General features: G+C 33.7%; 1 protein-coding gene across 1 annotated transcript; it reads right to left on the reverse strand.

The window, feature by feature from the left end:
• Positions 1–578: 578 nt before the first annotated feature.
• LOC107027358 (SPX domain-containing membrane protein At4g22990-like) lies at positions 579–10,622 on the reverse strand. The gene is made up of 11 exons (XM_015228536.2): positions 10,320–10,622; positions 6,932–6,991; positions 6,209–6,329; positions 4,666–4,977; positions 4,459–4,563; positions 3,630–4,084; positions 2,794–3,095; positions 2,439–2,611; positions 1,995–2,185; positions 1,597–1,730; positions 579–1,151 (listed from the first exon to the last, which is right to left on the reverse strand). Exons 2-11 carry the CDS (start codon positions 6,982–6,984, stop codon positions 913–915), a joined length of 2,085 nt encoding a protein of 694 aa, XP_015084022.1. The 5' UTR covers positions 6,985–6,991; positions 10,320–10,622; the 3' UTR covers positions 579–912.
• Between the last annotated feature and the right edge of the window lie 1,390 nt (positions 10,623–12,012).

A 12,012-nucleotide genomic window follows, 5' to 3' on the forward strand; every position in this document is an offset into this window, starting at 1 on the left:
AAAAAAAAAGAAGAAAAAATAGTTATGGTAAATTAACAGTATGGTATTATAGTTATATGAATAATGTTGTTGATATAAAAATAAAAGCACACATCACTTTTAAATGGAAAAACACTTTATTTAAAAGGTATAAAAATCATGGCCTAATTAGAAATACTTTTCGCTTATGTGTTTGATATACTAAAATATTTTATAGAAAAACAAATATTTCCTCCGTCCGATATAATTTATTTTGGTTTCTATTATAAGAGTCAAAGTATAAAATTTTTGACTAACAGTTTAAGATGTATTTTTTCATCATATTAATATGCAAAAATTGTAATTTATAATACTTTACATATAATTTTAAAATATCTAAATTTTTTTATTTAAAATATCAAATTAATGTAATCTAATTTAACTTTGAAAATTAGTCAAATTGACTTTCGAAAAACGCATGACAAACAATATAGATTATTTGTATCATCAAAATGGGGAGAAATATAGATTATTATTATAAATTTTAATACTCATAATCACAACACTACATTATACTCTTTTAACTTTCACCTTGTATGATTATGATTATCATATCACACTTTCATATCAACAATTAGACCAAGAACTATTCATGATCCATTGGAACACTTCCAATTTATAGCAATAATACAAATGAATGTAACTAAAAATACAAAAAGAATGAAACAGGTAACTCTTTTCTTGCTTAATAATAATAACAAGATGAACGTAACAACCATTACGCGGATCAATCTAGTATCATCTATGCTAACGATCCATTGGTTTCACTTTCAAATTATAGCGATAATACAGATGAATGAAACTAAAAGTACAAGAAACAAATAAATCGATAAGATAGTTGAAAGCAAAAACGATTACTGGGGATGAGAATTCATTTAAATACCTGAGACTAAATCAATAGAGAGAATTGTAGGTCCAAAAGGTGGCGAGAATGGAGACAATGCATATGAAGAGCGAAGGGAGAAGAGTAACATTCAAGAGCATACTCACGCCTAAGTATCCAGCGAGAGTTATGGTTGCATCTGCAATCACCCGAGCAATGGTTCCAGCTTCTGTAGACAAGAGGCCACCATTGTAGGTTCCACGAGAAAGCCTAGATGACATGACTCGTGAGAGGAGTGACAAATTTACACCTGAAGTGAGCCAAAGTACCAAGGTATCGTTAGATCACCAAGTTTTGTTATATGTCAAAGAAGTGTTAACTACGAACACAACGTATACGCATAGTATATAGAAATGAATTCACTTATATCAACGTGCTACAATTAACCTAAGTCGACGACTCCCTTTAGATCTTTTTGTTGAACTATAGGCAAACATTATCGAACCTATCACACACTAGAAGCCAGTATATGCCATTCCTTTGAGTATCTACTCTTAATCTCTCTAATGAGTAGAGTCAGTGTCCACACTTGCCATTTGGACACGACATTATCTCCTTTTTTTCGAGTTATTATGAGTTTGAGCACAACTTTTATTCAACTACACGATTTTTGGTTTTCCATATTGATAGATCAATTGACAACTAATTAAAGATGAGTGTTTCTTAAGAAAGGCAACGAAAAGAGGGAACCATACCTTCTAACACTTCGGCAGATACAAATAATAAGAGCCCCGAGCAGACATATTGTGGCACAGAATACGGGATTATAACATTAAAGCTCATCAGTATACCAACACAAACCATAATTTCAGATACCAACAGAATTTGCCTGCAAACAAAAGAAACTCAGGCATTCAATTTCTGACGATGAAGATTTATATATGATAAACCTATGGTGAATTTTCAGTTCTCTAACATATTGTTGAATATAAATTTGTCCATCTTCTGTCTTATTAGATGTATTATTACAAGGCGAGACGTGAACTCTATGCGAAAAAGCTGCCAAAATATTTCTTACTTTATACGCCAATAGTATTGACTATTGACCAGAAAGTAACCATCCATTAACATAGGTGTGCGCGAAAGAAGTTACCTGTCCTCGAACATGTTACTTATGTAGCTCCCAACAACAAGATTTACTGGAAGAACCGTGAGGCCAAGACACGCAAGAAAAACTGCGACATGGCCTGTTGACCAGCTAAAGTAATATGTCGTGATGACACTAGATTCTGAAAGTAAAATCTCCATAGCATATTTCAGCATAAAATAGATTAGCAATTGAACCTAGAAAAAACAAAGAGTCGTGTTAGTGGTCATCAAATTCATGTCTTTCTATTACATAACCAAATCATATAGACTCATGTCAAGCAGACTTGTGTTCCATACTTATAAATATCATTTTTCCTTCTTTTGGTTGCTATTCAGAAAACTTGCGAGAAACAGAAGAACTTATGGCTATGATATGAGTAACAGAACACATGGGTTCTGGATTTTATTGGATCGAAAAAGAAGCAAGGAGCTCATAGTTCGATCATACCTTCACAGAAGGAGTGAGCAATCTGTATGCTGCTACTATAGAATTAGCAGGTTTATAAGAGTCCTCGGAAGCTTCTTCACTCTCGTCACCTTCTTGTTCATCCTCATCTTGTTGATTCTCCGGTGATTTTAACAGTAATGGTTCCACAATGCCTTTTTCAAGGGAATCAGGTTCTGGTGATCAAAAAGATCTATTATCAGATCCTTTTTGATAAGTACCGACCTTATTACGTCAGATTTTGCACATATGGTACTCAAGTGAATTGTTATTTTGTATTCTTAGTTAAAGATTACATAATATATGTAATGTTCGAATAGTAATAACTAATATAACTAAAAAGAAATGTAGGACATACCGGCCTTAGACTCTTGAGGAACATTTTTTATTTCAGTATCACGCACAGGTTCTTTAAAAGAGAACCACAGCCATATCAAATAAATGAGCCATGCAATAGCCATAAGCCAACCGGGCAAAGTTTCTTTATTGACGGTTATCTTGTAAATCTTAAAATTCGTCTGAAGTAAGCCAGCAACTGCAGGTCCACATGCCATTCCAAGTGCGCTTGCACTAACAAAACCCGCTGAAGCCTGCATCCGGTATTTAAGTGGCACACAGTCACTGATGTAGCGACGGTTTACTGCTCTGGCGGAACCAAAACTGCAATTCAAGAAGATTATCACATTCACAAGAAAATACATTCATCTTAACATTTGCATACCATTCAACTATATCATGCATTTTCCTAAAAGATTGAGCTTAGGCATCTGAACCAAAATTTAGATGATCATAATCTTATCTCACTTCACTTCATTTTTCTAATGGGGACTATACTTGAGATGAACATATTCCATCTTTAATATAACCGAGAAATCCCCTAGGGCTATCTAGCCCACGATATGAAACTCTTCCAACTTCTCGTTAACTCCATGACTAGTTTCATCAACTAACTCGACATCATTTGCAATTACTTTTTGAAAAGTCGATGTTAACCTCTCAAATCAGCAAAAATGAAACTAGATATGCTTCAAAAACACAAAAGAGAGTGAAATCACCAAATGATTTTACAAAGCATCCTCCAACCACTACCATTCGTCGTCCGAAGTACCAAAAGGAAATATCTTAAATATTCAATAACAGAAAACCACATGTATAGATGTATACAGCTGGAAAGAGTGGAGGAAAGAGGTTTACCCGCAAAATAGACGACCAATAAGCAGAATTGGTATTGAATTGAGATCATAAGCCAATGCATACATGACATTCCCGATAAACAGAACTATACTGCTGAATATCAGAGGTCTGAAATAAGAACTGTTCGACCAAGCACTGAAATAGACGGACGAGAAGATCTGGGCGACAGCCATGGCTCCAATCACAATCCCACAAACCGTTGCAGCCGCACCAAGGCTCATAGAATAATCATCTGCTGTTGGTACAATGATGTATGTATTGACCATGTAAAGGAAAGTATTCGCCAAGTTCAACAGGAGCGACATAAAATGGTATCTCTGATCATCAACTCCTTCCTCGACAGGGACGGGTAACTCGTCTTGCATAATAAGTGCATGTTGGGCCAAAAAGTTTAGAAAGTTTGTAGAATGACTTAATCTATCGACAGCTGCTTTCATTGAGTCAACCACAGGATCCTGCAAAGAGGCTCTGTACCATATTAGAAAAAAATAGCAGAGCATGTCAATACATACAAAGTATGAATGGAGTTCGACAGAAAAGAAATTGTACTCTCTGTCCCATTTTATGTGATACTATTCAAAGTATGACGGTCAAACTATCTAATTTTCTGTGTGAACTCAGACAAAACATCTTCAAGTTTTCTTAAATAAAATTTACATATTTAGGAATTACATAAAAAGTACTATAAGTCACAATATGAGAAGTAGTGGTCACGGAAAAACTTTTGACACTCCAAATAGTAACTGTGTCACATAAAATGGAACAACCAGAGTGATATTTATAAAACGTGCACAAAAATCTGAAGCTGATTACTACAAGTAAACTAAACCTGGAGGGGAAGAGCTGGCTGGTCATAAATTGACAAGTAGCTTCCCTTACGGTCTTGAAGATCTGCAAGATTACGAGATATTGATCCAACAACTGCCCCTAATCCCTGCAATCATCGTTCAGAGATGGCTTGCTTTAGTGCATACTACGACAACAACATTATAGTAGAAGAAGAAGAGTGACTAGCTATTTGAGTTTAGCATATTACCACATGCTTGAATACTTGCTGAAGTTGTGAATAGGGATGATTAGCCCGGGTTTTGACATAATAATCAGTGAACTTATAGCCAAAACGTTTGTCAAATTTTTTAAGTATCTTCCGCAATCCAATAGCATTTATTTCAACGAAATAGAGAAGCTTTAGAAGATCACGCCCCACAGCTTGATAAGCTTCCCGCAACTCATCTATTTTTGCTATATCGGGCACCTCTTGAAGCAAATCTTTCTGTTCATTAAGTCCAGATATTCTGCTCGCAAGAGCTCCTTGTTGTTCCAACAAAAAGAGAACTATTGTTTCGATCTGCAAAAGATAAGAAGAAAATGATCACATCTCCATGATGTGGCTGAAGCCTTCTTCTTTATAAGAAGTATCCTTTCGATCCAATACAGGAAGTGTAAATGCTACGAGCAAATAGAGATAGTCGAGATTAATTTCCAAGGATTATTATTGACCCCTCCAAACCTATCAGAACTAGTGTTGTCAAAGGCGAAAAGCTCTAAATTTCACTCCAGATCAATTGGGGCTTCAAGCGAAAAGCACAATAGAAGTGTGGGCTTCAGTTATAGAAGGCACAATGAAGGGAAAAAACAAAAATATATATGTGATTCGAGAAAAAAGTATGAAGTTCATTCATATTATTTTCCTTAACCACTACTACACTTATATGCCGATTATATTTGTTTTGTAATTCTATCCAAGATAGAACTCATGAGCAATGTGCTGCACGCCTAACTGACTTGCCTATAGTGAAGCACAGCTTAATCTAGGCAATGTGCCTTCCATAAGCTTTTATAATATACAGGGCTTGAGCGCACTTTAATTAAGCCTTTGACAACACGATCAGAACATTGACAGAGTAAGCAACAAATTATGCAACAGTCACTGCTAGCAACAAATATGGCAAATAAGACATTGAGTGAAACAAGAACCTGTCTTTTACCTAAAAGTTTGATCTCAGAAACAAAAAACTTTTTCAAAATGAAGGTTCCACAACTGATTAGTTTTCATAGACCGAATACTGATGAGGATACTCGCAACTGATGCATAACATATACTCATAGTTCTTATCCTGATTCAAGTTGAACTAGGCATGGATTCCACTTCATCAAAGAGCCTCCAAAATAACTCTTTAAGTATACAACACCATAGAAACCTTTCACAATAAATGCTGACAAACTCAAAGTTGATAAATTGTCAAAGAACGAACAAAAGAACTAATATGATCCAGTCGATTAGTGCATGTAGGGCTCTGATATCTGTTGAAGCCAGGCTGTGGTAAGAGTTGGGCAAAGGTAGCCCTCAATCACTTGCTAAAACTTACTCGGTGATTTGCTAGCAAGAGGCCACTCCCCAGGAATTTTGTTTCCAAGATGAACTATTTGAATGCTGCTAAACGACAAGAATAGTCTATTTGAACAGGGCACATGCATCACACATAAGGAAGACGCTGAAAGACTTACAATGAATTTGTCTGGTTTGGCCTAGTTTGGCCTTTATACAATATGCAAGTGCATCAATCCCATCTCCTTACCTGGTTGTCTAGCATTCTGGAGAAATCCTTAAGAACAAATCGACGATCCGGTACTACGGCTTGGCTTTGGTTAGCATATTGCTTAAGCTTCCTCTTCATCAATTTGTAATTGATATAGTATCTGCAACAAAATTGATCTTCACCATTCAACTTAATAATGCAGACTCAAAATAAATGTTTTCTTTTGATTCCTTTTCATTAGGTGGTAATGTCTAATTTCTCCTCTTTGATTTAATAACCTATGTTGCTCAGACTCTCAAAGATCTTGTCGTATTCCTGTCGGATCCTCAAAAATAGCATAGATTTTGGACGATTCGGAAAACGCCCAGTGGGATCTTTGAAGAGTCCAAGCAACATATTTAATCACTTCTGCATTAAAGTATTCAGGTAATTTTTTCTCTCTTTACTAACACACAAAAAAACTATTTCCTTAATCCTCAAAGAAGCGAACTTTGTCTTTCTGCATTGCAACTACCATTTCTTCATTTTTTAACTAACAAACATAAAAATAAAGTTTGTGGTCAGAATGTATGCAGAAAATATATCGAGTAATTCACAGCATAACATTTTCTGGAATTGTGTTTTTACTAAAAAGAAACATAGCAAGTTCACAAAGTTCATCTAGAAGTGCAGAATAAGAGCATCGACAAGATCAATTTCTGCCAAATTTGACACATAAATCTAAAGCAATCTCTAGATTCTGCTAAATTAATGACACCATACCCTTGCCATTCTTGGATTTGTCTTTCCTTCAACTTTTTCCCAAAAGACACCATTTTTTATCTGCATTCAGCCACAAAAAAAGAAAAGGAATGAGATAAACAGCAATGACACATTTCTAGTGATAAGAAATTGATTTCCATAGAGAATACAACAAGTATTTGGGTGCCGGACACTGAAAGAGAAATTATACCAAACATAGATTCATATAAGCTACCTTTTCACAAACAATTAGTTTCATGCAATACAAAAGAGCCCCACGAGACACAGAAGAACCTTGAAAGACCCTGATTAGTTCAAATGACTTGGTCTCTAATCACTCAAAGTACAAATTTAAACATACACACAACATGTTCACCTCCCACTAGCGTCAGGTGCTAGGTAACAGTGTTCACAAAGGCTAGAACAAATGAGAAGAATCACCAAGAGTTTTTGTCTAGGCTGGGATTTGAATCTTGTTGGTGTGACATTTCAATATTAATAAAAATATCTTACATGCCACATTATATATCATGTTATGTCTATTGGTGGACATCACATTTGTGCATCTTTACTCTCATCAATTGCGGAAGAAAGTGACCATTAATTGTTAGCAACTTATGTAACTACCAACTCTTCATTTCACTCATTGATCTATCTTTATGTCTTGTAACTTATGTAACATTTGAGCCATTCACTTGGCAAATTTACTATCCACTATCTTCATATTCGTTCAAGGAAGAATTCATCACCTATAGATAGTGTGGTCTTCCTTTGTGTTGATAACAATAAGAAAACAACAAGAGATATGTGAAAGAGCGGAAGAAAGATAAGAATATGAAATAATATTGTAGTGTGTAGTAGTGAAAGAGAGAGTTGAGACAAGAAAAATATTTTAAGTCTTTGAACTATATCCACTATACAAAAGAAAGAGAGTACTATTATGTTGAAGAAAGGTGTTCTTTTGTGGAGCTTTGGACTCTTCAACTAATGTTGCTTGAGTTGTACGATGCTGTTGGGTTTGTTGTATCCTGAAGAGGAAAAGTCAAGAGTGATAATGCTGAATCAATGTAGGTTATGCCGCAGTGCGCTTGAATCTTCTTAAAGAGAGCAAGATATTCTTGCCTCAGCCTAAAGATTTGTTTATTCATTTTTTGTCGTTTTAATTTCAACTGTAAATTATTGTATTTGTGATATATTACACCAACAAGCTTAAGGAGATTCATGTTTTAATACAGTTTGAGAAAGTGTGGATATCAAGAAAGGGATCTCAACATAATTTCACTCAACGTTGCTCTCTTCAAGAGATGAAAGAGAAGAGGTGTATTAATTGTGACAAAATTTGTGATAATCTTGCAGATTTGATAAACTAATGCCTTACCAAGATAAAGAGCCTAAAGCACATCGAGGGGATGTAATTGTTGATAAGAAAATTTTGAGTCATACTTGAGGAAACCCAACCTGGGGACTAGAGATCGTATAACCAGGCCCAATGGGAAGAACGAATCATATAATGACTTAATGTGAAATGCACTAATATTAAATTTATTCAATCCCTATGATGTAAGCGCATTTATCCTATAATGAGTTATAATGGTTAAGTCTTTGAACTCTTAAAAGTTTGTATCTCGAATGAGTGGGGTGTCAAATTATAGGAGCACCATTAACAGATTTCACCTATGCGAGTGTGAAAGTAGGTAGCTTTCTATGAGAATGGACTGGTTCTAAAAACACTCGTGGAAATCGTGATAGCACAAGGCTGTAATGTGCTGGCTAAATAAGATTATGTCAACATCTTGATTATTGTGTGCAACCAGTAATGCTTTATTTCCTTGAAGCAGTCATAGTTCAAGTCTGAGACCACTACTGATTCTGGAGTAAATGTTATTATTTTACTAAGTGAATGTTCAATGTAGATTACACCTTCATCATGCATAGTAGTCTACCTTCAATTAAGTTGTGAAGAACTCTCTTATCTTAATATTAAAATGGGCGGGGGATTGTCGGTGTGACATTCAATATTAATAAAAATATATTATATGTCACATTATGTATCATGTTATGTCTATTGGTGGACCACATTTATGCATCACTACTCTCATCAATTGTGAAAGAAAATTGTCATTAGTTGTTAATAACTCATGTAACCACCAACTCTTTATTTCACCCATCATTCTATCTTTGTGTTTTGTAACTTATGTAGCATTTGAGCCATTCATTCGACAAATTAACTATCCACTATGTTCATATTAATTGCAAGAAAGAATTCATCACCTATAAATAAGAAAAAAAACAAGAGATATGTGAGAGTGGAAGAAATATGAGAATATGAAATAATATTGTAGTGTGTAGTAGTGAAAGAGAGAGTTGAGACAAAGAAAATATTCCAAGTCTTTAACTATATTCACTAGACAAAAGAGCGTAATAATATGTTGAATGAAAGTGTTCTTTTGTGAAGTTTTGGACTCTTGAACTAATCCGGAGTTGCTTGAGTTGTACGACGTTGTTGGACTGTTGTATCTTGTATGAGAGAAGTCAAGAAGCGTACTGCTGGATCGGTGTAGATTATGCCGCAGTGCACTTGAATCTCCTTAAAGAGAACAAGATATCCACTTCTCAGCCTAAAGTTTATATATTCATTTTTGTCATTTTAATTTCAACTGTAATTTATTGTATTTGTGGTATATTACATCAACAAATCTCAACTCACTTTCATTGACCACTTGACCACTAACGTTTAGTGCCAACATGTTCACCTATATAGCTACATAGACACGAACGAAGCCTATTGTCTATTGGTTCAATTGAACATAGTAATTTCAACATGTAACATAATTACATATGTGAAAAATCACTTAAATTTCGTCGAATATTAAATCTGAACTCATCATAAAAGAAGCATTAGTATTAGTATATACACACATTTCACTCACATTACTATCCATTTTCACATCAAAACCACTAATGTACGGCAATAATATTAGCTTCATATAAAAGAAAAAACATAGCTGAAAAGAATCAATTAAGTTGACAGAATCTCAAATCGATTAAATGCTTTGTTAATGCCAAAGGACTGTTTTATATCACACACAAAGCGCGGAACTGTAGTTCAATTTGCGTGTTTTGGCAGAATAAATTAAAATTTTGGATCCGACTCTTTGTTGATATATATATATAACAACGAAGAGTCGGATCCAAAATTGTATATATATACATATACATATAACACTGAGCTCTGTTTTTTCTGTAATAAACAGAGAAAAATTTGCAGATTCACAAAATTTAAAGGAAAAAATAACAGAGCACTCGTAGCTGTATAAAAATGGCGGATAACACGCAAAACTCCGATCTTACTACACAAAAATTCTCTCCAAATTCACAAATTCTGTAGTAAATTGTTCGAAACAATTACCTGTACGTATCCACAACGGCAGCAATTTGCAGAAGAACTTTTAGATGAACATCAACAATCACTGAACTCTGTACAAATTTTCAGATTTACAGAATACAGAGCACTCTGAGCTCGATAATTTTTTTTTTCGAACAAAAAAAAGACAAACTCGTGATCTCTCAGATTTCTGAACAATAATTTGAGATTTTGTTTGTTCTTTTACAAATGCAAAATTACAACAAAATTTTGAAGTTCAAATTTCATGTGTAAGAAATTCACCATGAAAAGTGTGAGAAATGGAGGAGGAGTTTATATATAGTTAGGGAAATTCGGCCCTTATTCAGCTTTTTTGTTAGTTTGCATAATATTAGTGTTGTAGCACGTGTAAAATTCTTGAATTTTTTTTACTTTAATTATTTATTTAGCTATTTAAATTATTTACACTATATATATATATATATAATTTAAAAAGCTTTTGGCCATCACATGTGATGTATTGGAAGTTCAATATAACAATAATTTATATTGCCTATATCATATGATGACATTATGTTAGTATACTATAGCTAGTAGGGTATCACTTACCCCCACAAAACATACGTTTGCTCTTATTCAATAATTATGTGAAGCTAGATGAAGACACTTTTTTGTTTTTTTTTCTCGATATTTGTATTGAAATCTTTTGATTAATTAATTTACATCAGAAAATTTCATTTTAAAGGTAAACTAAGTTCTATACCAAACACTACTCACTATCAAACCTTGAACTTCCGGCCTCTAATTAGATGATACGTGTCATCAAAAATTACATGGATTCTTGTTGTTAGATCTCTAAATGAATCAATGTTTAGATCATAATATGAAACCTAGCTAAAACGAATATGCGAGGTTGGTTCCAGAGAGTATTTCACCAACCAATATTCTGATTAGGAGAGTTATTCTTTGTGTCATACCTAGCTAGTTACTGTATCAAATTAATAAATTCATGGCGCATGTTTGCATATTAACTTTTAGCACTTAATCGTTATAAATTAACCTAAATTCTCAACTTATAAATATTATTTAACAATATTTAAAAAGTAAAAGAACTTATCCAATCACAATCAAAATGTCGAAAGAATGACGCAAAGTTTATCTAATGATAATGACAAAAAAAAAATGATACCAACAATATTTCACCCAAATATTAGTATTATTTGGCTATGGGTCCTAGTCTATTTTGTGGTACATTATGACAATGACTAGAGGGGTATTATAATTTAATGCTCAATTTCCATCATACTATCATGGATTTTGGAATCTAAATTACCATCTATATGGGACTTCCTTTTAGCTTTGGAATCTAGGCTTACTTCCAAAATTCTTTCTCCTATCAACTTCAAAGGACAATTCAAGTATTTTGATGAAAAGATGAAATTTTACCCAAAAAAAAAAAAGAAGATAAAAATTCATATAATTCATATGAGAGTAAGGAAGACTAATCTCTATCATTACTAACAAAAGTTGTAATTACCCTTTAATGATGTGTTTGATATGGAGCATATTTATGCATGTCACGATACGATTTTATTTATATTTTAAATGCTTTAGATTGTATATTTTATTTCATAGGTGGTCTGATTAAGCTAGACTGTTGAGTTCTACATTGATTCAGTGTTAACGGATGATATAAATATACTGGAGATAGAAATTTGAGGTAAAATACGAGTAATTC

This window comes from Solanum pennellii, chromosome 8 (assembly GCF_001406875.1).
Source record: "Solanum pennellii chromosome 8, SPENNV200".
Taxonomy (NCBI): Eukaryota; Viridiplantae; Streptophyta; class Magnoliopsida; order Solanales; family Solanaceae; genus Solanum; species Solanum pennellii.

Excerpts from the sequence above, each read along its gene's own strand:
- LOC107027358 (XM_015228536.2), bottom strand. The coding sequence starts at position 6,984 with ATGGTGTCTTTTGGGAAAAAGTTGAAGGAAAGACAAATCCAAGAATGG. Across the intron at positions 6,330-6,931 it reads CAAATCCAAGAATGGCAAGG|ATACTATATCAATTACAAAT; the intron begins GTATGGTGTCAT and ends ATTTTGTTGCAG. Across the intron at positions 3,096-3,629 it reads ATTGGTCGTCTATTTTGCGG|TTTTGGTTCCGCCAGAGCAG; the intron begins GTAAACCTCTTT and ends CTTGAATTGCAG.